This window comes from Electrona antarctica, assembly GCF_951216825.1.
Source record: "Electrona antarctica genome assembly, chromosome: 8".
NCBI lineage: Eukaryota > Metazoa > Chordata > Actinopteri > Myctophiformes > Myctophidae > Electrona > Electrona antarctica.
This window is the reverse complement of record NC_136789.1, coordinates 17,426,468-17,454,247: the sequence shown is the minus strand read 5'-3', so window position 1 is coordinate 17,454,247 and position 27,780 is coordinate 17,426,468. Positions and strand designations below refer to the sequence as shown.

The following is a 27,780-nucleotide window of genomic DNA, read 5'->3' as shown; positions in this document are numbered from 1 at the left end:
AATGTTAATGTTCACACAAAAACATGACTTAAATTACACACTCCATGAAGTCTTTTTTGAGTGGTACTGTCACTCCATTGCGTAGCTATGTATATGTGTCCCTGTCGGTCTGTCTGTCCGTCCGTCCGAGCAGTCAGTCACACACACACACACACACACACACACACACACACACACACACACACACACACACACACACACACACACACACACACACACACACACACACACACACACACACACACACACACACACACACACACACACACACACACACACACACACACACAGGCCAGGAAGGAGGGCTTGTACAGTACAGAAACACTAACTTCAGACTGGTCTGACTGGCGGAGCCTCCAGTACTGAGTCTCCTACTGAACGATGACACTGTCCCGGTCACACACTTATTGGCTCAGGAATGTGACATGAACACAAATCTCATGAAATCAAGGCTGGGGTGTGTAATTGAAAATATCTTTTGGGTGAACTACACTATACCGCCCTCTTTTTCCGTCTCCACCAAAAATAGCCGATCTACAAGCTCAAATGCAGTGCGTAGCATCAAAAGTTTAAACGACTTGAGTAAAAATGCTACTCCACCACCACCACCAAATCTCTTTTACCTGCTTTGAGCTTGTAGATCTGCTATTTTTGGCAAATGTTCCCCCCAGAATAGGCATGCATGGGGTTCAAGTGAAAAAGGTGTTTTCCATTTCTCTTTCTCTCGCCTCTTCTGTCAGGTTGATGGGGATCTCCAAGGGATCTAATAAAGCTCTCTGTTTTGTGATTGACGCCACGCCAAGCATGAGGGATGACATTGAGGCGGTGAAGGCAGTGACCTCTCTCTTTGACAGTAAAGTTGGAACACCAGACGAGCCCTCATCGTACATCCTAGTTCCCTTTAGAGATCCAGGTAGGATAGTTCAAAAATAAGAGAAATTTAAAAAAAGAGAATAAAAAAGAAACTTTACAGCAATGCTTAATTTGTATCCATTTTCTCCTAAATGACTTGAGTCAATGGTGAACAGTTCTTTGAGTTCCAAAAAGGGTAAACAGTGAATTGTTTAGATGGATCACCATTAACTTACGTACCATGAGATGGTCTATCTGAAGAGAAATGAATCTGACAGTTTACTTTTAATTCCAGGGAGTGTTCTGTGCTATATACTGTATTACATTCTAATCCATCAACAGTATTCTTATTGACCTCATGATATACCTCATAATCCATGCCTCAAAAGTTTAAAAGACGTGAATAAAAATTCTACTTTTTGTCCCCCACTCTGAACGTTAGACTTTGGTCCACTGATGAGGACAACAGATCTAAACATCTTCAAAGCTCACATTAATGAGCTGATACTACAAGGAGGGAACAATGATTTACCTGAGATGAGTCTTTCAGGGCTTCAGGTAGAGTGGTGTGGACTGCTTCCCTGTTTGTTCTGCAGCTTTTATTCATACGAACCAGGGGTGGAAAGTAACTAAGTACATGTACTCATGTAGGCCTACAAACATTGTGCTTTTACTCCACTACAACTTGTTGAAAACTTTAGTTACATAGTTACTTTGTAGATTGTGATTCAACACTACTTCCTTTTCTCTGTTGTGTTCATCTGTGTATAGCTGGCTTTAACCGGGGCCCCTCCAAACTCTGAGATCTTCCTCTTCACTGATGCCTCGGCTAAGGACAGCCACCTGAAGAGCACGGTGACCGCATTGATCGAGCGCACCAAGACAGTGGTGTGTGGCTGCCATAGATAACAGTATATCATTGCTCCTATCTTCATATTTTAACTTTGTGTTTTATTTTATTTTTTTCGTAAATGAATGCCCTGCTGATCATACTACAGCGTCACACAAAAGTATCCGATATACAAGCTCCGGCGTGTTTTTAGCTTGTTGATCTGCTACTTTTGCTGTTTTTTTTATTTGAACCCTGAAAAGAAACTGTTGGACATATGTTTCCACCCAGAGACAATATAGTATTGTCATATTTTTTTGAGGGGCACTAGACCCTCCTATACAAATGTGTCACATTGACATTTGCCATTGACATGAAAGGAGAATTTACGTCATATGTGGATGGGCAAATCGACTTTTCTAAACACAGTGCAACTGTTTTAAACGTTGAATATAAAGACTATATCATGGTTAAAAGATAACATAAGTTGACAAATTAATTCATGAGGAAGTATATTAATTGGATGATGTACGATAAGAGCGCCCCTCACTTCACACAGGTGTGATTTTTGGTTTGTATTTTTTTCTCGATTTGTGCCTTTTTTTTTCTTAACGTCCCCAACAGAAGCCAAAGCTCCAATATGGTTCATTAAGTATTGTCTTATTTGTAAATATCAGAATAAATTAGCTACAGTTAGAAGGTATATGTACGTCCCCCGGTGACTGTAATCCTGGGCGCTACTCTCTGCCAACCTGGGAGAGCCCCGAACTGAGCTCATACATCCTTCAATTCATGAGGAGTGAGCAGGCCGCTTCTTATCACCTGACAGCGGGGAGTTTCTGCGGTAGGACTAATCAATCAATCAAACTTTATTAAAAACACAAGGTCCATAGTGTCATAAAAAAACAGAGACAATTAATTAATGTGACCGCAAAAGCCTTGAAACTACATATGAATGCAATGTCGCTGAGCATATACGTCACGCCCAGCTGTCAACATATTGCGTTCCTGAGATTCCTCGTTGACGTAAGCTCAGCTGGTGGTGACTCGACTCGTACTAACCACGATACATTATATATCAATAAAATAAAAATAAAAATAAACGTAATTAACGTTCAGTTTCTGTTGTGCGACGGGCTGCGGGCAGAAGCAGCCTACCCGGAAATGTAGTCTCTGGGTTGTTTGGCTCGTTTCTAACGCTTATTTTGTTACTCTTTGGGTATATTTGTACATTTCCACCTTCAGTCGATGCTTCATATCCATATGAGTGAAAAGGCCGGGGTGATCGGTTTATTTTTCAAACACAGTTCTTATATGTGGCGATCTAAAATCCCCCTATGGAGAGTACAATGCTTATAAAAAACATACATGAACCTTGGCGCTCACTGCCCTCTACTGGTAGTAGAGGGCAGTGACGTCAGGACTTCGGTGCTCTATAATGCTGTTGACAGAATCCGACAACCTACACATACATTTGTACATGAGGTTCCTCAGCACAGCTGAGCAGGTGGGTACGCCGATGCTGACAAACATTTCGCTTGCACTGCTGCCCCGTGGTTATCGTTATTCCAATCCAAACAGTTCCTTCCTCTCCACCAGGCAAACCAAGCTCTAGCTTGTTAAAATTATTTTAAACTTCTCCATCAAATAGTTGACTTCTGGTTCTGTCAAAATCCAAATCTAAATACATGTTTTCTACTATATAAAACCTGGAAAGCATCTGTGTCATTGCAGAGTTTCGGTACTGCCAGTGTGTATACATATAGCAGTGTGTATACATATAGCATTTCTTTCTCAAAACTCTTAGGATCATCTGCATGTAGTCAGTAAGTGAGCCCAGCGTCCATGACATCATGGACACTGCTAAAATATCTAAAACCACATATCACAAAAAAACAGGAGGAAAGTGTTCTAAATCTTCTAAATGTCATTAACATATTGTTTTGCAAAAAGGGTGAAGTGTCCCTTTTAATTAAGAGAGCTACCACATTAAGTTGATTTAATCTACATGAATAATTGCATGCAGGTGAACTTCATGCTAACCGGCGTGTTTGGGCGCCGTCGTCGGAGACGGTCTGACAGCGGCGTACAGATGGCCCACACGAGCCGGACAGACGCCCAGGTCTACAGAGACCTGGCTCAGGCGTCTGGGGGACACGCTATTGAAGTCACCAAGAGCGAGCTGCTAGAGGCCACCAGAATCATTACAGAGTCCTCTGCTTCCTCTCTGGTACTGTAATCTTCAACATCATTATGAATTCAACATAAAATAAAATATATCGCCAACAGTGTTTAACAAACTATTCTAAAGTCATCAGCATAATTACCACTGATAAATCAACACTTATTGTTCTTAATGAATATTTTTAGTACTGTATATTTGTATTTGTCATTCAATGTCATTATGTTCTGATGAATTGAATATGAATGGCCCCAATGGAAACAAGCTGTATGTCAGGCTTTTGGGGGTTTCAAATCCACTTAACAGACCTTGTATTGAACTGTACTTTAACTGGGCTTTTTCTGCAACCTGTTAAAGTATTCTATCAATCAAGCAGAAATATAGCTTTTCAAAATCCCGTATGGGATTAAAAACTATCAGCACATCACCCCGAATTAACTTTACCACAATGAGCTTCAGTCATCTGGTACGGCCAGTGTTGCAAGTATCAAAACAGTTACCTCTCACTGCCACCAATGTGGCTTTAGTACTAGGAACAGATTCATAATTTTTGTTTCTGTAGGTGACCATTCTGCAAGCTGCCAGAACCCCAGGAAGGCCCGCTAATTTCACCTTCTCAGTAGACGAATCAGTGACAAACCTAATCATCTACATCACAGGACGCTCCTTGAGTTTCAGTCTTATAAACCCAGAAGGTAAAACGGAGCTGCCAACTCTCACGCAATGAGCGTGGGATGCACGCAAATGACCCTCTTCACACGCACGCAAAACTGTGTCAACTCATGCACCACTGAGACATCCACTTCTGCCGGTATTTGGGCGACAAAGAGAATTAAATTATTGTATCTGAACTGAAGTAGCCCCATACCCATTGACTGTAGTGAAAAGCAGCAATTATGGGTGCATGTGCGCGTCTCTTCACTCTTCACGCTGTGCACATTTACGCATGTCATTCCATTGATCATTTAGGCCACCAGACGTCACTGACAGGAGGATCAACAACATAGACCTTAAGATTAATTCATGTGTATACTACACATCCAAAATGTTAGCTGCCGGGTGTACCCTGGACAGAATGCACTGCAAGGGCAGCTAACCCTTCAGTTTGAGGAACAACAATAACACCTGTGAAGGAAGTTACATAACACAACTACTTTACATCAATATGGCTGCGGTGAAAAAGGTCACTTGCTTGCTGTCAGCCTGTCACTGTGCTCTGTTGGTTTCCAATGCGTGTGTTGTGTTCACAGGAGTGTCTCAGAGCAGTGCTGATAGCACAGGACCGCTGGGTTCCATCCTGGCTGTAGGAAACTTCAGAACCATGCAGCTAAACAAACATGTGGGATCATGGGAAATACGAATGGTGTCCACACAGCCCTACACTCTGAAGGTCATAGGTGACGTGCATTTTACCTATTTGGTCATCTTGAGAGCCTAATAAATCAGCAGCAGGGCATACTTTTGTTAGTGAGTTAGCTGTTATGCTCTGTAGCTTTCCCTTTTAAACAGCTAATTATAATTAAATAATAATAATGGCTAATAAAAAATGTATGTAGTATATTATTGCACGGACTGATATTTCTTGAATAAATGTATACATTTACATCAATACGAATAAATATCAATCAGTGAAATTCTACTATGCAAGACACATTGCATGGTTCGGAGGCAGATCTTCAAGGGCCTCAAGGGTTTTTCTACGTAGGGCCAGATCTACCAAAACAATAAAATGAGTCTCTATGCTCTCAGTATTCTAAAAAGTGTGAAAAGACACACTGGCTATATGTCTAATTGTCCTATGCACCCATCGCAAGCATATAACTTTCTTTCATGTATAACGTTTTTATTTTCAGGTCAAAGTGACATTGACTTCCTGTTTGACTTTGTGGAATTGGCCCAGAGCCCCTTTACAGGATATGATGTTCTAGAGACCCATCCTAGAGCTGGTATGCATTGTTTATATGTTTATTAGAAGTTTTCAAATTTGTGTCACTTTAAAAAAATCTAAGGATGGGTCAGTCAGTCGGATGGACGGACGCCCGTCACAAAGACGCGTACAAAGTAAAAATTAATATGATCATGTAAAACCATAACTGAAATGAAATAAATAAATATGAAATTAAATGAAATTCTGAGGCACCCCTGGACTTGTGTCAAGGCATCCTATAGTGTTCCGCGGCACCCACTTTGAGAACCCCTGCTCTACACCACATCTCCTCAACAAAAATAGCTTGTAGATCGACAAATATGGATGCTAAAGTTCAAGTGCTTAAGGATGTTATTGTCAGGCAGTTCAAATCCCTCTGGTCCAGTTGGGCCAGGGTGTAGCTAAAGGAAGCTTTTTAAGACTCTTTTTCTTTCCCTCAGAAATTGACTGGATGATGCAGCATAAGATATCCATATTTCTTTCATTTGCCATTAAAGGTGTTAATTGTTCATTGTTGGTGACGGTCACGGGGAGTGACTCGGCAGCGGTCACGGGGGTGTCTCTGGTGGAAACATCGGGGGCAGCAGAGGTTAGCGGCACCGTGAGGTTACTGGAGGATGGAGACTACCTAGTCCAGGTGGACAGGGTCCCATCAACGGAGTTTGTGGTGCGAGTGAAGGGGAGGCTGGGCATCAGCAGCGAGTCCAGAGCGTCATCTGTTGACTTCCAGAGACAGTCTGCTACCAACTTAAAGGCTTCCAGCCTGACTGTCACGGTGAGCACCTGCCATGACTCCATAACTAAACCAAACAAGTGGTTCTCAAACCTTTTCATGTCATCATTTAAAAAAGTGAAATATTTTTAGTCAATGAGTGACAGACATGATACTGACCATGATACTATCAGTATCGTTGTCAGTATCATGGTCAGTAACACTAGTGTAAACTCTATTATGCATTCAAAGAGATGCTTCTTCCAGCTTATCTATTTGGTTATTGGTAAAGAATAAGCTACACTCAGCCAAATAAGATGTACAGCGTCACCACATGCACACAAGCAGACCGCCTGTATTGATGCTTCACCACTTAACATTAAATTGTGATTTGCCTCATTCACAAACTGCACACATAACACAAGCTAGCCCCATATGTGCCCTCTCCCTACGCTCATTCTGTAGCTCCGAGATGAGGTCACAGAAAGAAACCCCTCCCACCCCGTTCAGAAACGGCGCATGTTTCCACAATTCCCCATTGCTTACCCTTTTCTTAACAATGCACCAAAACCTTGAAGTGACGTTCCGGGTTTACACTAATTTACCGTCAACAACGGAAAAGAAAATCCAACTAGCGATTTGAACCGAGCCTTTACGAAGCGAATTTTGTCAGTCGCTTCCATGTTTATCAAGGGATTGGTGCGTGTGCGCGGGCATGTCGAGTGAACTGAAGTCAGTTGGACATTTTCGACCAGGGGAGGCGCCGGGGAGGCGCTAAAGCTTTTCAACTTCCTTGAAAAACATGCTAAACAACCGCTGTAACGCTCGTGTAACCGTTTAAAGTTGGATTTTCTTTTCCGTTGTTGACGTTGAATTAGTGTAAACCCGGAACGTCACTTCAAGGTTTTGGTGCATTGTTAAGAAAAGGGTAAGCAATGGGGAATTGTGGAAACATGCGCCGTTTCTGAACGGGGTGGGAGAGGTTTCTTTCTGTGACCTCATCTCGGAGCTACAGAATGAGCGTAGGGAGAGGGCACATATGGGGCTAAACACAAGCTAACTATGGATATCTGAAGATTGGACAAGGAGGCCACAGCGTTATTATAGTCTATATCCAGTTTGAAAGGTGCTTATCACAACTCCCAGTAATTGTTGTATCATTCTTCAATACATTTAGGCTGATTCAGATGGCATCTTAGAGCCAGGAACTCCGTTCCCGGTGCCTTTCACTGTGGCGATTAACGGCACAGGGGGAAACGTCACCATCCGAGCCACCAATGACCGTGGGTTTGACTTCACTTCACCAACCAGCATCCTCCTTACAGATGGAGGCAGTGCCAGTGGTACAGTGACCCTCATGGCCCATCTTAATACACCATCTGGATGTGACGTCACCTTAACCATCGAGGCTGAGGCGCCCGGGAGCACGGATACCAACTACGCTGTGCTGCGTTTTTCCATCGTTAACACGGTACGTCTCCCAAAGAGTGACATTACAGTTGTATGAACCATCTCCCTTTAACCACTTTCAACCTGGCGTCATTATAGGCGAAATAAATAAATACAAATCTTACATTTTCTGCAGATCTACAAGCTCACAACGCATCACAAAACAACATGTAAACGACATGTTTCCTTCTCATCCCGTATAGGTGACAGATTTCACTCGGCCAGTGTGTCAGCTGGCCGCCCTGGACCCCCAATGTTCTGAGTCCAACTGCAGTTTGTCTACGTGGCGACTCTCTGCCAGCGTCAGCGACGGCCCCCAGGGCACGGGTGTGGAACGCGTCAGCCTCAAGCAGGGCAACGGAGCACTGAACACCAGCGTGGCAGTGAGCAGCACGCAAAACCAGAACATAACCCTGGTGTCCTACAGCGCCTCCTGCTGTTCACCCGATGTAGAGCTGCAGGTAGTGGACGGAGTGGGCAACGTGGGCACCTGTTTCTACACTGCCAGGGAAACTGCCACTACCCAAACCACCACTCAGCCCTGCTATCTTTTGTTTTTTAAAAGATATTTTTATGGGGCTTTTTCTGCCTTTATTGATAGGATGAAAGTAGTCTGGAGAGAGAGATGGGGGGAAGACATGCGGCAAAGGCCGTCGGGATCGGGAGGCAAACCCGCGGCACGCCGTCAGGCTGGTTGAGCCCAGACGGTTGAGCTAACCGTCGGGGAGACCTCCTATCTTTGCCTAGTTTGCCTAGTTGGTTCCCTAACTGGGGTGTTGCTCTACAAAATCCCCAGATTATCCTAATGTGCAACATCGTTTTCTCACTCAACAGTGAATGAACCAATACAGAATAAGTGAATACAGCCAAAGTATCTGCACATTTCTTAAGTGACAATTTAAAGACCTTTCGAATGCTTAAAATGGCCAAATTGTCAAATATTACGCACATATCTATCAATTACACATTTAATGGAAGGGAAAATTCTGGGTTTTGTTCCAAAGTTCACCGTTAATATTAACTTTTTTATTTTAAGTAAATTATGTGAAATCCATCGTACTGTAGTAATGCTTCTAAATGTCTGTGGTTGATTATTAAATAAATATATTTTAAATATTATTTATGTCATGCTTTCACTGCATTCTGTGTGGGGGTGGGGGGGCGATTACATAATAATGTTCTCCAATGTTCTCATAACAATTGTGGCATTTCCATCCTAGGGAGTGCATTGCTTGCTGATTATCCCTTTCACACTTATGGGCATGTCATAATAGGCGAACATTCAGAAGAAATAGTCAAAAGGTATGAAATAGATCTACAAGCTTGCATCACGTTGCCAGGCACTGTAAGCTTATACATGCAGCTATTTTCCGCAAAGACATTGGTGTAGCGGGAGAAAAGCCTGGGGGACCTCATGGACATTTTTGTCAAAATTATATTTTTGCCAGAAACACAAAGAGATAGCCCTGAATGACCATAACAGGTCTGTAACTCAGAGTGAATGAGAGTAACTCCCATATCTGCTGGGCGAAGTACAACAATGTGCAAACACAGCAGCAAGATTCGTGAGTTGCTGTGATAGGAGAAGGATATCGAACGGAACACAACCACCCTAAAGACTAATCATTGTGTATATTCCTGCACTATACCTGCATCCAGTGATCTATGTACAATATAGAAATTGAACTATTGAAGATTCTGACGTTCAAATGTACATATTTTTTGTTTTGATTGTATTGCTGTATTGTTATATTGTGCTTTCTGCTTTGGCAATGTAAATGTATGTTTTCTCATGCCAATAAAGCCCTTTGAATTGAAATTGAATTGAGTGTTCCATTTGTACACTCAAGAGTTATGGTGGGCCCTTGCAAATAAAACATAGTACTAGTTGGACTCATAATGTGACAGTGTCATTCATATTCTCAAGAAAACCTGGAGACTTGACATGCAGTTATTGGGTCTTAAGATCAAAATGAGAACATTTTAACGGCGTATGAAACAGAAAATCTAAAATTTTCCACGCACAAGAACAAGTCACAGACACATTTGTCCATGTACGGACATGGATGACCCCTGAAGATATCAATGATCAAACCAAGATGATGAACGAGACAAATGTTTTTAAAAAAAGGTTGTTTTTTTATTTACTGTTTTACTGATGTCCTCACGTCTCATCTATATCCCTTTACAGAACACACAAAACTTTTCACTTTTTTTTGGTTTTCACATCTTTTTTTCTTTTTTGCTTTGTCACTATTTACATTTTGAAACGTTCGTCAGAGACTCTGAGAAATGCATTTTATGGTCAGTGATATTCGGATACGGGGGGGGGGGGGGGGGGGGGTGTATGAAGGTGAGTCTGGATTTGCATGTGCGGCGTGTGCATGTATGCGTTTGGTTGAGGTGCACGTATATTTATGGTGTTATGGCTCAAGAGTTTATTTTTAAAGATATTATTTAGGACTTTATTGGATAGTGTACAGTATGGTCACAGGAAATGGGGGAGAGAGAGATGGGGAGTGACACGCAACAATGGTCGTCGGAATCAGGAGTCGAACCCCGAGATACGCTGTCAGCCTAGGAGCCTGGACCGCTAGGCCGGTCCGGGCCGGCTCAGAGAGGTTATATTATTAGGAACCAACTTGCTAGAATTACCATCCATCTTCCTCTCACACCATCCTCCTTGCCCATTTCAGAAGACTTTACCACTTAATATTATTATTATTGATCACTTATAAGTTATCACTCAAAAGCCATAACGCCATAGAGTTGCACAGGGACCGGATGGCTAGAGATTACAAGGCAGTAGCGGGCTTATTGAATGTTATTGTAGGTGGTTGCTATGGTTCCTGGCAAAAAATATGAATATACCGTCATTCAGTGTGTGTGTGTGTGTGTGTGTGTGTGTGTGTGTGTGTGTGTGTGTGTGTGTGTGTGTGTGTGTGTGTGTGTGTGTGTGTGTGTGTGTGTGTGTGTGTGTGGGCATGTCAGTCAGTGCCATTGGTGTACTGGGAGAGCTTATTCTCCAGGTCACAGATTCTCTTCTCCTGAGACAAAACTGTGGCCTTCAGATTCTGTATCTCCTCCAGCAACCTCTCAATCAGCTGAGGCTGGAGAGGAGAGGATAGGAGAGGAAAGGAAAGGATGGAAGGAGAGCATGAGAGGAGGATGGGAGGAGAGGATTGGAGGAGCAGAGGAGGGGAGAGGGATAGGGGAGGCGAGAGAAGAGGAAAGAAAAGGAGACGATCAAAGAGGAGAGGAGGGAGAATAGACAAGGAGAAAGCAGATGTGAAGGAGTAAGGGAGAACCAGAAAGGAGAGTTGAGAGGTATTAGGTAGAGAGTTTAGAAATAGTGTAAGACAAGAGAAAGGAGCCCGAGAGAGGAAATAGGAAGGGAAGGAACAAAGGCAGGATAAAAGAACAAAAGTGGAAAGGACAGGTCAGGGATAAATCAAACCAGGGAGCAGCTTGAAGCAAAGCTTTAGGTTTAGGACAAAGTAAACAGTACAAAAAGAGGAGAGATAAACAGAAAAGTGTTCAACCATGATAGCAAGATGCATATTTGTGCATCGTGCATATAAGTAACCAAGGCACGATAAAACATCAGCTAAATATATTATTGAATGATGACCACACATGTGGTCTGGCATGATTAGCTCATTGAGCGCTACTCAGAGTATACTTGACACTTGACAGAACAAAAAGGTTAGAGTTATATTCTGTATTAGGCATATTATTCTGTATTTCTTTGCATAGACCATAATGCCTTGGAACAGTACTTCGGTCTTTGTAACAGGTTCTGGTTTACAGAACGTGCGTGTGTTTAAGGGAGTTTGTTGGAAGTTTTGTAATGAGAAACAGGTCAGTGCTCTTAAAAAATATTTGAAAACCGCAAAAAAGGGTACATTTTAAATGGTGGTATTAGTATATCCATCCATCCATAGTATATCATATAATTAAATGTCACCATATTTCATATTTTTGAAAATCTCTATGGGAAAAATGAATGGGTGGCACCACAAAATTGCCGGCACTGCTATGCCCTATTATAGAGAGCAGGCTAGGCATTATTTATGGACCATGTACAGTAAAGGCCCATTCATACTCCAGTTTAAGGTGCTAAGCGACTCACCGCGGTGTATAGTTTTCTAAAGTTAGAAAACTACAACATTATGTCATTCACTGCGGAGTAGCAACTCACTGCTCACCCTGACACATCTCTCTGTTTTTACTGACTGACATCTCCCCTTTCACTCTGGGCTATCACCCCGTTCACTGATTGGTCTAGAAGATGGGTGGGCGGTCCCCTTGGTTTTGCAGGCACGGAGCCAGAGGGAGGCGGAGTCAATGCGGACATCACTGCGAGTGTGATGGACTCGACTCGTTATCACCATTTAGGTGATAAGGTTATCACCTTAAAAGGGGAGTTGCTTATCACCTAAAAGTGGAGTATGAATAAGAATAACAACTGAATGCTATACAACTTACCGGCAGACTGTTGGCATCGCAGGTGGACATGCTGCGACGGGTTGAGGGTCTGGAGTCCAGAACATTCTTCTTGGACACTTTGAGTGTCTGACTCTTTGGCGGCACGTAGCCCTGCCTCATGGACACCAGGATGGGGTCATCGTCCCGGCCTTCCAGCCACTCCTCTAGCTCCATGGCTGGCTCTGGCCCTGCCGTGTCGGGGTACAGGTCGTCCTGGAACAGGTCCGACTGGGGTGAGAGAGGAAGAGAGAGAGGGGGCGGAGAGGGAAATGAAGAGGAACTTTTATTCTGTGCGTCATCGATTCGCTAGGCACTGTTATTTGTTTACTGTACATATGTCGGGTGACATTGGCCTAAATTCGGCCATAGCCACTTGCTCAAATGTGATGACGGCTATGGACGTTTTTAGCCCAAGGAGTGTTTTTTGTGCAAAAACTAATGCTTGGAATGGATTCAGAATCATGAAAACCCCCTAGTTTGACACATCACATGCTACTTAAAGCATGGAAATTTGGAAAGGTTTGCCAGGTTGTCTTAGACAACTTGTCTATGGTGTGGCCACATATAACTGGCGATAACTGGCATTAAGCTATTTAATTGGAAGACTTATCATACCAAAATATAAAATACAAAAAAATGTATGGTCACCTTAGGTGGTACCAAAATAGTAGTGTTCCCATAAATCCCATGAGCTGTGCAGTTCACTGGGATTGGTCCACTTTTGTAGGGATACACATAGTGGCTGGCCTCTGCAGTCCACGCTATGAAAAGTTTACATATAGGCCTACCTTTCTGGGAACTGTCATTGTGATCGGTTCACACTTCTTATCAAGGAGCTTGAATAACCTGGGAGGGGAGGAGAGGATTAACATAGTAAATTCATACTCATACACAACACCAGTACAAGAAAACACCACGCACAATCGCACATCTCTTCCCCAGACTCTTCTCATCTTACAGTCTGTCTCAAAATCACTGTAAACCATGGGTCTTCAACAGGGGTTTAAAATCACTGTAAACCATGGGTCTTCAACAGGGGTTTAAAATCACTGTAAACCATGGGTCTTCAACAGGGGTTTAAAATCACTGTAAACCATGGGTCTTCAACAGGGGTTTAAAATCACTGTAAACCATGGGTCTTCAACAGGGGTTTAAAATCACTGTAAACCATGGGTCTTCAACAGGGGTTTAAAATCACTGTAAACCATGGGTCTTCAACAGGGGTTTAAAATCACTGTAAACCATGGGTCTTCAACAGGGGTTTAAAATCACTGTAAACCATGGGTCTTCAACAGGGGTTTAAAATCACTGTAAACCATGGGTCTTCAACAGGGGTTTAAAATCACTGTAAACCATGAGTGTTCAACAGGGGTTTAAAATCACTGTAAACCATGGGTCTTCAACAGGGGTTTAAAATCACTGTAAAAATCACTGCAAAAGGTGCACAGCACATCGGTCCTTGTGAGGTGCCAGCCAACGAATGTCTCGTAACTGCCAATGCCACACGTTTATTGAGGACACAGAGTATATACTGAGGTATACTCAGGTATACTGCCTTCTTCAGGGTATACCCAGAAGATTTCTGGTACGCCACACCGTGAGGCTTGAAACAGTCTCGTCTTGCCTCACAAATCTCTGATCGGAGCCAGGTTTTATAATGTGTCACAGCATTGCACAGCAGTGTCAGTGCAGTATGTCAGTGGTTCCCAAAGTGGGGTCCGGGGGCCCCCAGGGGCCCTTGAGGGAGTTCCAGGGGGTCCCCAGCTAAATGATAGTTAGGAACCAAATGGACCCTTATGGCTCTGTAACTCTGAGAGTGTACAAATGGAACCAAATGGACCCTAACTGGTCCATTTGGTTCCATTTGTACACTCTCAGAGTTAAATTAACTTTGATTTTACAATATACATTGGGGTCCAAGAGATAGAAATGCCATTAAATAGGGGACCGTGACCTAATACAGGTCAAACCGAGCCGCAGAATTCTTCACTTATGGGGGTCCTTGGCATATATTTTCAAATAGGGGTCCGCGGGCTAATGAGTATCATTTTGGGGGTCCTTGACATGAAAAGGTTTGGGAACCACTGCAGTATGTTACCTGGCGATCTCACACTTGGTGACGTCCAGACCCCTCTTGGGCATGAAGCCCATCCCTCTCTGTGGTTCCTTAGCGGTGTAGGTACTGAGGTAGTGCACGAATGGAGGCTCCTCTGTTATCTCAAAGTAACGGATACTGCTATCCCCCTACAGTCAAGCATACACAGGCACGCACGCACGCACGCACGCACGCACGCACGCACACACACACGCACGCACGCACGCACGCACGCACGCATGCACACACACACGTGAATTAACATTATGTACAATGTATACATGTAATACAAAGACACACATGGTATCCATATGTGTCATACAACAAAGAATATACTGTAGGTGATTATAAGCCCATTAAGACCTGAGGCCGATCCTACAAATGCCTTCTAAATCACGTTTTTGGAATTATTCAACTTTTACATTTTTCAAACACTTGTCCATAATGAACCTGTCAGTGATTGGTACCTTTCCAGAGAGGTAGACCATGTTGGCATCTGGGTCATAATAGGGTAACATGACTCCGTTGCTTGTGTCCAATTCCAGCAGTGCAATAGGATCCTCGAAATTAGTCTGTGGAGAGGGCAAAAAATTAAATCATCAGTGTTTTTGGGTAATTGTTTTGTGTCCATAAGGTTTAAACTTGGGACAAAATGAGAAAATCCATATGGTTTAAAGGGACAAAGTTAGAAAATGATCATACAAATTACTTGCATACTTAATTATTTTTGAGGACCTTTGTCTGGTTTTATTCAATATTCATAGAATATTTGGAGGGATAATGGCTGTGTGTGTGCGTGCGTGAAATCGTGAATACTGCATGTGTGCACAGAAAAATCCAGAGAGTAAATTTAACAACTGTAAAAGAAAAAGGACCACTAATATTGTAGGTCTGGATTTTACTGAGTGTGCATTTATTTGCATGTGTGTTAATGTGTGCACGTCTGTATGCACATGCCTAAGAGTGCACAGTGCATGTACAGACAGTGCATGTGCATTCAATGGACCACAATGGCAACAAGCTAGCTGGGGCTTCTTGTGTTATTTAAGCATAACCTTTGACTATTATTACTAATCAATCCATCAATGTACAGAGCATGTTACAGTGCATGATGCCCATTACCGGGTCCCAGAGTCCCAGCTCTCTCTGGCTCATCCTCGTGAACCCTGTTGTGAAGATGTTCCCATCTCTGGTGAAGATAGCTCTCATTGGTCGAATCCCGTCGTGTGGAGCCAGACGTTCCTATTGGTCAAGCAGGGAAGGGGGAGGAGCCGTCACTAAAGGCTAATTTACATTTTGCGGCACTTGATGAAAAGATACATTGTTGAACGTTATTTTTTTTAAATGGTTGAAAGGGACAGACAAACGACAGAGTAGAAAACCAAGCTTCCTGACCCTGTCCACAGGGTGCGCTAAAGAGGCCTAGTACTGATCTATACTTGCTCACCGGTGTCACACACCTGAATATAGGAGATCTACAAGCTCACAAGTTGTTGCGATGCAATGCAGTGTGCTTGTAGATCTGCCGTTCTGGTTTTGCGCAACACCGGAAGTAAAAATCATCCATAACATTAACCCATTAAGACCCGAGGCAGATTCTACAAAGGCCTTCTAAACCAGCGGTTCCAAAACTCTTCAACTCGAGACCCACAACGCTTGTAGATCTGCTATTTTCACTAGTGCTTCAATTCTTTTCAATTTTTTTCTTTACTGGCAAAATTACTGAAAAGAACTGAAATTTTTGTTTGAATTTTTTTTGCTTTCCTGTGTTTTTTATGGATTAAAACGGACTCACCGCAACCACCTCCCTCTTGCGGGGGTCGCACACGCGCAACCGTCGGTCCTTGCAGGTCGTGCAGAACAGGCTGCCGTTTCGGTTCCAGCTGACGTTGTAGATGAGGTCCGGGTGGTCGTCCATGGAGATGAGGGGCTCCCCCGTGCCCACGTTCCACACGATTATCAGGTTATCACTGCCTGAGGGTGGAGGGAAGGAGGGCACATGGGTGAGACATGGACCTGAAGGAGAATTCCGGATTAACCGTATTCTTACCTGAATGATGTTATCCAATAACGAGTGGTAGAGGCGAAACATTATGACTTCAAACCGAGCTGACCGAAGCTCCGACCCTGCTCGTTGGGTCAGACGATAAATCGTTTATTTTAATGTTTCTACATTTCTACATCTACAACGTCTAAGGCTATGTTTACAATGGTAGTCCACATCCGATTTTGGGATTATACTGCAGATTGGAATCAAAACAAAGAAAAACTATGAAACAATAGAAACAATGGAAACAATGTTTTGTGAATCAGATTTTAACTACATTCTGAGTTTTTATGACATAAATGGAGCTTCTAAAGAAGTCTGGAGACTCAGACACTGAAGCCTGATTTATACCTTGTGTCATACACACAGACTGTAAAAAGAAGTCATACAATAGAGAATGAGTTACTCACGTCACGATTTATGCATAATAATGTCACTTACGTTGTTACCACAGAAACCATTTCACAACTTCTACATACACAAATCCAATCTGATCACTTGCAGTGATGGCCAAAATGTATATAGGACTGAAGTGGTTAGTAATATCAAAATCTACAAAGTAAAAGTATTGAAAATTGGAAATACTCAAGTAAAGTAAAAATTGCTCAAGATTGTACTCAAGTACAGTACTTCATACATTTACTTAGTTACTTTAATTTACACCACTGAGTCTGAACAAAGCCTACTGTAAGTAGACAGAGCAGACAGTAGATACGTTTTCAAAGATTGTATGGTGCCGTTGCATTTGATTTGCGCGCGCGTGTGTGTGGTGTGTGGTGTGTGTGTGTGTGTGTGTGTGTGCGTATGCGCGCATGCACGTGTGCGTGTGTGCATGCATACATGCATGCGTGCGTGCATACCCGCAGTGAGTAGTATGTTGCGTGCCGTAGGGTGCCAAGTGATGATGCCAACACGTTTGGAGTGTCCCTCCAGGACCACGATGGGCTCTGTGAGAGGAAGACTCAGGAGCTTGTCGGGGATCTGCCACACCTAGCAGGACACACAGAACACTGTTACAGTACACACTGTGAAATGGTCATCCATTTATCCAAGGCGCTTTACATAGATTGTGCATTACATTCACCCATTCACACACATTCATACACCGATGGCAGAGGAAACCACGCAAAGCATGACCTGCACATCAGGAGCAAGCTTGTAGATCTATTTTCAAAAGATTAATATATATTGAAATGGGACAATCTGCACAGTGAGTACTTTTACTTTAGGGATTTAAGTACATTTTGAAGCCAATCATTTTGTACTTTTACTCAAGGCTTACATTTTAAATTCCGAACTTTTACTTGTAACTAAGTAAAAAGTGTCATTATTTTTTCCACCACTGTACATTTCACATGTAAAGGCCACAAAGCCGCATTTCTAAATAGTGCACGTGATATGGTTCATCCACGTATGTGTGCCCTGGGAGTTCGAAAACAAACGCACACACAACACAAGCCACACGCGCTGCTCTGGACTCGCCTGGCACATAAACACATTCTAAAGATAGCCATTTTCAACCTGATTTATACTTCGTCATATGGTGGTGGCGCGCGTGCCGAAAATAGGCAATCCGAAAGTTCACAACGTGTTGCGAGATTATGGATTGGCTATTTTTGGTCCACAGCGTCATCGTACGACGGCCCATAAACTACTAGGCTTTGGACGGAGATTAATCCACCTCTGTGAAGCGAAGCGGGCGGGCGATATCACAGTTGGCTACAGTGCCACTCCAGCACAGCTGCAAAATACCGTACCGTCCACTTATAGCATGCTGTATATATATATATATATATATATATATATATAGCCTATATATATATATATATAAATATATACTGTAGATGTAAAGATGAAAGTACACACCGTTGTTCTACCACATGCATAGATAGCCTTTTTATAATTGTTCCATTAAAATCTGGCTGTCAGGCCACACATTTGTAACAATGAGTGACATGCAATAATAAAACTAGCACTATACGTCTTTAAATGCTATTATGCAAAGTTCATAATTAACATATATACACTCACTCCCCTCAATCACAATGAATGGTGAATGCCCAAACACAGACGCACACACATCATTCCTGGCTTACACACACACACACACACAACCTCACGACAGTGCGACGCGTTGTGAGCTTGTAGATTAGCTTTTTTCTGCAAAGATATTTAGTGTAAAGCTAAAACACAAGGGGGCCTAGCCAAGTATATAGAGGCTTTTTGGGAAACTGGTCAACTAAGTATGGCGTTTAAGTTTCCGTGATTTCGGAATGTTAATTTTTGGAGACATGTATATCTTAATTACCAGAATGCCAAAAAAACATGTCTCCAATTTTTTATGTCAGGTTTAGCATGTTTAATTAGCATAATTAGCTATATAATTGCCAAAAACAGAAAATGGCAATAACTTTGCTTCTAGGTAACTTATAAAGGTGATCTAAGAGTCTAAGTCCATGTTTGTGATGTCCAGAAATTCATCTGTTACCATTGTGAAGTCATACAATCTTTCCTAATTAGCATAATTAGCATAAATTATGCAAAAAACAGGTGGAAATCAGCAAATTGCTGCATTTGTTACTTTTAATTAACTTTTAAAGCTTCTCACAGACTCTAAGTGTATGTTTACAAGTCCAGGAATTATCATCATCCTATAAATAAATCATGCAACCTTTTGTCTATGTAATAATCTTGTAATAATCACACCGAAACCAGAAATAGCTATATTTCTTTGCTTTAAGTTAATTAATGAACGTGATCTTACAGTGTAAGTCTGTTTGCATGTCTAGAAAATATTCTCTTTCCATAACTAGGATATGCAACCTTTTCTTATTAGCGTAATTTGCATATATATATCCCTCATATAAAATAAATCACAATATGAGAAATGGTCACAGAATGATCACATTGTTAATTCTAATATTTACAGAAAGTTTTGAAAATGCATTTAAATTGAAGGGTCTCCATCTTCGTCATCGCCAATCCCCAACAGATCTGCCTTACTTACATTACCACACACCTCTTCATCTGCCCCACACGTGCACATCTCAGAGCAGTTCAAATGTTGGGATCGACAAGAACAATGTGACATGCACTGTGATTTCTTGCAGCCGCATTTGACCAGTTGGGTAATGGTGCCTGGGGCTGGGGGATCCCGTGTTGTAACTGGCACCAGTTGATCTCCCTCAGCCTCCCATCCATATTGAGTTGCTGGTGGCATATGTGGGTTAGGTACGTGGTCCTGATCCCATACCATTGCCTGATAATGTGCACGGGCAATGGCTTGATTTAATGCTCCTTGTGTAGGTGGCAGCTTCTCGGCTTCTAATTGTTTCTTGGTGAATAACCTCCACCTGAGCTCACCAACATCCACAAGATTTGTACCGGGCTCGTACAGCTGGCAAACAAATGCTTCAATCTTTTTTTCTGTGTCAGAACTGAGCTTTTTTGTAGCTCCTAAAGTAGCAAATGCAGATACCACCTCCACAGGACACCTTTTCAGGGCTTGCCAACAGGTTAACTTTCCCTTGCCAGCAAAATGGCCTGTCTGGTCAGCTCCAGAGAAGGCATGGAACCCTGGTAAGGCTGAAGTCATCGTTTTACCCAGTGCCTGTACTACTGGCTCCAGTGAGATGACACGTTTTTTGTTCCAACCACTCCGGTGATGAAATAGGTGTCCTTGCACAGCTGATGGTACCGTCGGATTGCAAGAACAAAGACATCAGTGTCAGGGGACTCAATGTAGAGCTGTGTTGCCCTTCTTTGGACAGCATCCAGGCTGTGCAGGATTATCCTTGTGTCCTGTGAGCTGTGGAGATGTTTTACATCAATAGAGTTTGAGTTGACATCCTGCCTTGACGTGATTATAAAAAACGTTGGGTCTCCCCTGGAAGTGTTGGAGGGCTTTCTTAGCAAGATAGACAGTCAGCTCATCTTTGGTGCTGATACCTGACAAGAACTGTTTTTCTGATACCTTCCCTATCGGTGTGTTGTCTTCCATATGATAAGTGGTAGGGGGCTTGCCACCCTGGCGTCGCTTACGTGTGGCCTCCTTCAGTGAAGATGCAATGTCATAGCGGTCAAAAACTACATGGATCTCACTATGTTCTTTGGTCTTCGTGTCCAGTTTGGCTATGAAGTGGTCAGCCCACTGGGAACACGTCTTGATCCATGGTGCATGGCTTTCCCATTGCCTGTACCAATGCCATTCCATCTATGACAGTTACACTCTTAGCTGGCACGGGACAACTGTCAGTGGCAGCACTCTGTGGTTGCTGATCAACACCAACGTCACCAGTCCTCTTCTCATTCTGCAGCTCCTCGAGAATGGTCATGAGCTTGCTCTTGTCTGTGCAGGGCTGAAGGTCACCAGTCACTGTAAAGAGGGCACGTGGTTTGGCAGTGAACTCATGCTGGCCAATGGCTTCTTTGAGGTTGATCTCTGACCGTGATCGAGCAACAATCAGCATTCGAGCAAACAGTGACCTGTCATCCTTCAATTCCACCACCTGGTCAGCCAGCTTGTGCTTCACTACTTTTCCTGCACTCTTCCACATCTTCAGTTGAACCTTTTTCATTCTGGCCCAGACACTGACTTCATTTTTGTTCATTTTTGCTCTTTCACAAAAGCAACATATTTCTGCTGGCCAATTTCGTCTTGGCTGCATACATCTTTCTCACAACCTTTGTGATGATATTGGGTAGGTCTTTGCCATCATATGTTAGAGGATTCAAAGATGACTGATCACATGCTTCAATCGAAGGACATACTTTTCCTGCCTTGTCCAGACAGCCATGGACAAGTCATGGTGCTCCTTTCGTGTAGATGTTTGTGTGCCTGCCATCTGGTGTGCTTCTTCAGCAAGTCTACTCAGCTCTGGTGCCGTCAGGAAGAACCTATCCCTATAGCACTGGCATTCTGAGTAATGCCCACAAGGCCTCCAGTGACCTTCATGATGCGATTGATGTGCTCAAGTGCATGATCCACCCCAATGGCACAGAATGGTATCTGATTCTTATTGACAGTGAAATGACCATCCATCAATTCTTGGTAGATCTCTGGATCTGTAGGGCCTTCATTTCTGCAAGGTAGACCAACCGGGCATACTTCTGCTTGTCATGAGCAAAGAAGTATTTGCATAGCTCATCGAGGGAAGAAAGATGAAGTTCCCAGAGTCCATCACGGGTAGCACGTATGAAAGTGTATATCAGTAACACCATCTTCATGTAGCGCCGCACAAACTTGAAGAGGGGAATGTTCGCTTCCTTTTTCTTGTCAAACTCTGCCATGGCCTAAAGTAGCTTACCTGTATTTAGATGAGAAGTGGCCTGTCTTGCAGTGGTACCAACAGTGAGAAATATTTCCTGTATCCACTCTGTAATTCAGATGTTCATTTATACAATTTACTACAGTTGAATGCAGACCAGAAACACCTTATCCTCGGTTAGTCACTGATGATGTGTCCAAGCAGCACCATTCAGGCGTTTTCAATAACTATGATTATAGCTTGATTTGCACAGTTGCATGACTTAATTGCAAGAGTTTAATTTATGGATATACAAACAGAAACAGACTGTTAGATCACTTTTATCAATCTATTAAAAGCAAAACGGGCAATTTCCTACTTCCAGACTAATTAATAAATCATCTATGCAGATTATACTAATGACAAAGGTTTGCATGATTTACTTATGGTAGGATAGGAATTTCTGGACATGTAAAAATACTCAAGTAGTCAATAAGAGTTTCAGATCATCTCTCTAAGTCAGCTAAATGTGAAAAATGCAGCAATTTCCTGATTTTAACGTCGTTTTTGCATAATGTATGCTAATTATGCTAATTAGGAAAGGTTGTATGACTTCACAATGGTAACAGATGAATTTCTGGACATCACAAACATAGACTTAGACTCTTAGATCACCTTTATAAGTTACCTAGAAGCAAAGTTATTGCCATTTCCGTTTTTGGCAATTCATTAGCTAATTATGCTAATTACACATGCAAAACGCAACAGAAAAAATTGGAGACATGTTTTTTTGGTATTCTGGGAACCCCAAGAATCAAGATATACCTGTCTCCAAAAAGTAACATTCCAAAATCACGGGCATCAAAATCTGATTGATAGGCTCCTCTACTATTAAAATTATGCCACGTCTGAAGACAAAACAGCTGAAGCGCCTTTTCACTGCTATATAGATAGAGCACGTCAACGTGACACAGTTCCATGCTGAGCCATGCTGGTATGTGAAGGTATGCTGGGTCACAAACAAGATTTTGCACAGACATGCACACACAGGCGGATGCACAGTATGCTGAGGTCTGCTATTACACTGATTGTCAAAGTGGGGTCTGGGAACCGGAACCCACAGCAGCTCTTGAGGAGTTCCCAGCAAAATGAGGAACCAATATATGAACATTTAAATTCTGTTAGATTTTACCGCTATTCGCTATTCTGGCACAAAATCTTCTAAAATGGGGGTCTGTGGCCAAATACATTGGGCGTCCGTAGCATGAAAATATTTTACCACTGTGCTATTGTGTCATTTAAGTCAGTGGTTTTCAACCCTATTCATTTCAAGGCCCATTATTTATTCGCATTATTTTTGGCGAATAAATAACTTTTTTGTTTTTGGTACTATTCAGACAGCCAGCAATGGGTAAAGCGCTCCCAAAAGAAATAGGTCTCTGTGACACATCTAGGAGCCACAATCTGCATTCAAAGATTCCTAGAGTCTTTGTCATTGGTCGGAGAAAAAAAACCCTGCCGAAATCAGGAAGTAGACAGGCAAATCGACCAATGACAAAGCTTCTAGGAAAATCTTTGAATGCAGATTGTGGCCCCTATATGTGCCACCCATTGCTGGCTGAATGAATACCAAAAAAAAGGTCATTAAAGTTGTTAGATATTATTGCTTATAGCTACTTTAAGCGTTACAGTATACTTTGTGTGACAGGTTTATTTTAGAGGGGGGAAAAGGGCAGACCCGGTCAAGGTGAGGGTTTAAGTGGTTAAAGGTCTGAAAATACAACATATTAATAGAAAAGCTAAGTCAACAAACCAAAGATTGAATTGACACAACACTGATGATGATAGTGCTGTCAAACAAGTCTATGAAACTGTCTATCAATTCTGTAACATAATTTTATTTTATACAATATGTAGTGTCCCTGCTTCATCTCTCTCTCAGCTAGTGGGTTCTTGGCCTGAAAAACATTGAAGAGCTCTGCTCTACTGAGTACACCTTTATCTTTTCATCTGTGTTGTTAATAGAATGCTTACGGCCCGGGGCCATTTGAAGCCTATGGGATCATTATTCATTATTACAGTATCACTATCACAGGCTTTTACTGTTTAATCTCCACTGTATAAATGCAGCCTTAAGAAATTAATCCCATGGAGTGTCCATTTCATTCACACACATACAGATACACAGAGAGGGATAGAATTTGACTTTTCCCATCTATTCCCCCAAAATCACTTGACATGATGCAACAGCGACCCCAGCTGGAAAGCTAAAGACATTTCATGCTTGTGTGACAATATGATTACTTGAAATTAATATAAAAATAAATAAGAATTAAAATCTTCTAGCGGTGTGACTTAGAGATATACACAGTAAAATTGTCAATTATTAAATTATTATGAATTAAATTAATGGATTGTGACACACACACACACACACACACACACACACACACACACACACACACACACACACACACACACACACACACACACACACACACACACACACACACACACACACACACACACACACACACACACACGGGTTGAGACGGGTCAGAACCACAGGATTTGCAGGCTCTAATCCTGTGTATAATGAAGGCCAGACAAGATCAGACAAGTGACACTGAATGAACCAAACGTCATGGAATATGATGAACACTCACTGAGGGATGGAGAGGAGGAGACACATGGTGACACACACTCATGTATTGATAGATGGGTTCTTCATCTGCCAGGCGGGCAGGATGAACACACACTGAACTAACTAAGGACCACTGGGCCGGCAATTATCCGAGTCAGCTGCACACCAAATATTTGTCACACTTCACTGTCCCCCTCTTTAGCTATGTCACACACGCGCGCACACACAAGCCACTATCTCTGTCTCACTCCCTCTGTCACACAGACATGCACACAAGTAAGGCTGCCATAAAGCAGTGAGAAGTGATAGTGATGTGTGGGGCACCAAGGTTAAATGGGACCCCACATTATTAATGTCATCGCCAGAATGTTAAGCCATTTAAGCCAATGTTAGCCACTTAAGCCATTAAGTCTTAGATCTGTGGCCGATTCTACAAATGCTTTCTAAACCAGTAGTTGTTACACTTTCAAGATTTTTCAAAAGTGTTGAAAAATAGCAGATACTTTATACAAGCTCTTCGTGCCGCACTGCAAACTTGTACATCTGCTAATAGCCAACGCTGAAATCTAAAATGACACAGATGCTTTACCGGCACATACTTTGTCACGAGATGAATGGCAAAAAGTAGCACATGTACAGTACTGTACAAGCTCACTTTAAAAAAAATATTCCCCAGTTTGACCCAGTGAATTCAGCCTTGGCTCGAAAAGTTGTCATTAAATTACACTGGAGCAGAGGAGTGTGTGGGTTTATTCTTCCTCTTCTTGGTCTTTTCCAACCCAGCACCTCAACCAAGTGATATGCATATTCTATTAGTTTTTGTATGAACATATTCCCCTGTGTCAATGATAATTAGGCCCAGAACTCCTGGCACCGGCCCTTCACACGCGCTCACGCACAGACACACAGACGCACAGACGCACGCACGCACGCACGCACGCACGCACACACGCATACACGCATTATACATTTGAAAACGTGTGAAATGGAACATTATGCACAATGAGTACTTTCTACTTTTGGTATACGAATACTTTTGTACTTTTACTCAAGTACATTTAGAATTCTGGACATTTACTTGTAAGTAACTGAGTATTTCTAGTACATTGCAGTATTGTATTACAGGTATATACTTTTACTAAGTAAAACATTAAGTACTTCTTCCACCACTGTGTTCATCATCACTTCTACTGGGACTTTCTCTCGCACTGATTATGGAGATAGTCTTACCATAGCAGTGGTGTCCTCAGAGCCGCTGGCTATGATATTGTCATTGTGAGGGCACCAGTCGATATCAAGGACAGGTCCAGAGTGGCCCGTCACCAGCGGGTAGTCCTTACCAACGCGACCTGTCTGCAACACACAGCACAAACAAAACTCTGTGTTAGATACCGTGTACATTATCTTGCACTGGCATTACTACAAGTCTCATGACAAAGTGAAAACTCACAGTCTAGGCCAGGGCTATAATTAAGCTACAAATATATATTGGCATTGGTATCATTATTAATATTAGTATTAGTAATCAATAAGCATACCGTAGATATTAGTTGGTACTGAAATTAGCAGTGTTGGGAAAACTAAAAATGTAGAAGCTTTTTTATAATAAATGAGCTACAGTACACTAAAAGCTCACTTTCAAAACAAGTAGCTAGTTACTTAATTAAAGTAGCACTCAGACACCGAGTTATTTAATAAAACATAAGCTGTGCAAAAGCTACAAATTTTATAAACGGCAAACTCAGTGATGTAGTTTTTGTCAAGCTATCAAGTTGGTGCATGGTGAAAAACTTGCAAGCTAGATAAAGTAGCTAAAAGTAGTTAAGTTATACCCATAAGCTACAGGGAACTGTAGCCTAGTTACTTATAGATAAGCTACTGCCCAACATTGGAAATAGTCTCCGTTATATTGGAAGGGACAGAGAGCAGACGCTCCCCAGATGACCTGAGAGATCTGGATGGTTCATGATGATATTGTGGCCCAAAACCATGCAAGTTTTATGAACCAACACTTGGTTCAACAATTGTTTCATTGAAACAATCAATTGTTTCATTGAAGAAAGTTATGGCACATCAATTGTTTATTTGTTCAATGCATTTACTTAGTGTTTGTATTGGACCATTAGTCCGCTTATGTGCATCTTATCCTATTAGTTGTTTTCCATATGATGAGCTAGTGGGATCATGTAGTTAATATTCAACCCCATGTCACATACAGGCTATTTTATCTATGAACACACTCCCAAACGCATGCAAACACATTTGTATTATTATACTAGTGAGGACATCAGCATTTCACGACAGCAATTTCCTGAATGCCATTTATTTTTTGTTGTTATTTTTAACCCTAAACCTAAAGCCTAAAAACAGCTGATCTACACACTCACAACATAGATTGGCTATTTTCGGTGCACGACACCGGCGTGCAACTAAGAATAAATCAACCATAACTCAAACCCCAACCTCTGAACCTAACCCTAACCCCATACATAGCTGAATCCGTTCCTAGTGAGAACCAGGAAATTGCTCCTCGATCACAATGTCTATTTCTCAAATTCGATTACCGGTATATACTTTTGGCAAGTATAGTAAAGAAGTTTATTATAGTTAACGAGAAATAAAATCAAAAACCAAAAATAATAACAAAGAACGGTAAGTAATTGAAACTGTAACGTGTTGTGTTTCCAAAAAACAAAACAAAAAAAAAACTGGCAAACCCCACTCTAAAAACGAATTCATACTAACTGAATTAGAAAAAAAGTCAAAATGAACTATACATGACAAATCTGTGCATGTGCACGCACGCACGCAAGCCACACACACACACACACACACACACACACACACACACACACACACACACACACACACACACACACACACACACACACACACACACACACACACACACACACACACACACACACACACACACACACACACACACACACACACACACACACCAGAGGTGTGTATTTATAGCTTAGTGACGGGTCGTTGAAAGGGGAGTTTTTCTTGTGGCCCATTGGGGAGCTGGTGCAACGGCGCTAGAGCCCAGGCTGCTGCCTGCTGGGTATTAATAGTCTGTCTGTTCACAAGGCCCTCCAATATATTATGTCCAACTGTCTGTCTGTCTGTCTGTCTGTCTGTCTGTCTGTCTGTCCAGCTAACCTATCTTACTAACTACTAACTACTACTATCGCCAGTGGTGGAAAATGACTCAACATTTTTATTTAAGTAAAAGTAGCAATAGGCCTGGGCCGTGGCTCAGCGGTCCAGGCACCTTGGCTGGCAATCCAGTCTGGCAGT

The 27,780-nt window shown here is 42.2% G+C and overlaps 2 protein-coding genes across 5 annotated transcripts in view; one reads left to right on the top strand and one right to left on the bottom strand.

Annotated features, from left to right (window-relative positions):
• The window catches only part of LOC306928632 (uncharacterized protein), a gene marked incomplete at its 3' end in the record, with an annotated part of 59,824 nt that extends 51,013 nt beyond the window's left edge, over positions 1-8,811 (top strand). Inside the window, exons 34-44 of the mRNA XM_079508893.1 lie at positions 741-913; positions 1,295-1,410; positions 1,624-1,740; positions 3,708-3,911; positions 4,426-4,558; positions 5,114-5,260; positions 5,717-5,809; positions 6,288-6,565; positions 7,680-7,973; positions 8,155-8,443; positions 8,786-8,811. Of these exons, the coding sequence (XP_079365019.1) occupies positions 741-913; positions 1,295-1,410; positions 1,624-1,740; positions 3,708-3,911; positions 4,426-4,558; positions 5,114-5,260; positions 5,717-5,809; positions 6,288-6,565; positions 7,680-7,973; positions 8,155-8,443; positions 8,786-8,811 (1,870 nt within the window). The remainder of the gene's footprint in view (positions 1-740; positions 914-1,294; positions 1,411-1,623; positions 1,741-3,707; positions 3,912-4,425; positions 4,559-5,113; positions 5,261-5,716; positions 5,810-6,287; positions 6,566-7,679; positions 7,974-8,154; positions 8,444-8,785) is intronic.
• A 1,258-nt stretch (positions 8,812-10,069) lies between these two features.
• Positions 10,070-27,780, bottom strand: part of coro6 (coronin 6) — a 28,879-nt gene continuing 11,168 nt past the window's right edge. For 3 of the 4 annotated variants that reach the window (XM_079507225.1, XM_079507227.1, XM_079507226.1), the window contains 9 exons: positions 25,702-25,824; positions 17,442-17,571; positions 16,330-16,508; positions 15,657-15,776; positions 15,002-15,106; positions 14,538-14,683; positions 13,228-13,285; positions 12,440-12,667; positions 10,070-11,061 (listed from right to left, as the gene is read on the bottom strand). In XM_079507225.1, coding sequence (XP_079363351.1) covers positions 10,939-11,061; positions 12,440-12,667; positions 13,228-13,285; positions 14,538-14,683; positions 15,002-15,106; positions 15,657-15,776; positions 16,330-16,508; positions 17,442-17,571; positions 25,702-25,824 — 1,212 coding nt within the window. In that variant the 3' untranslated portion in view covers positions 10,070-10,938. Of the gene's footprint in view, positions 11,062-11,292; positions 11,431-12,439; positions 12,668-13,227; positions 13,286-14,537; positions 14,684-15,001; positions 15,107-15,656; positions 15,777-16,329; positions 16,509-17,441; positions 17,572-25,701; positions 25,825-27,780 lie in introns of those variants that run through there. The other variant, XM_079507228.1, reaches the window with a different exon arrangement.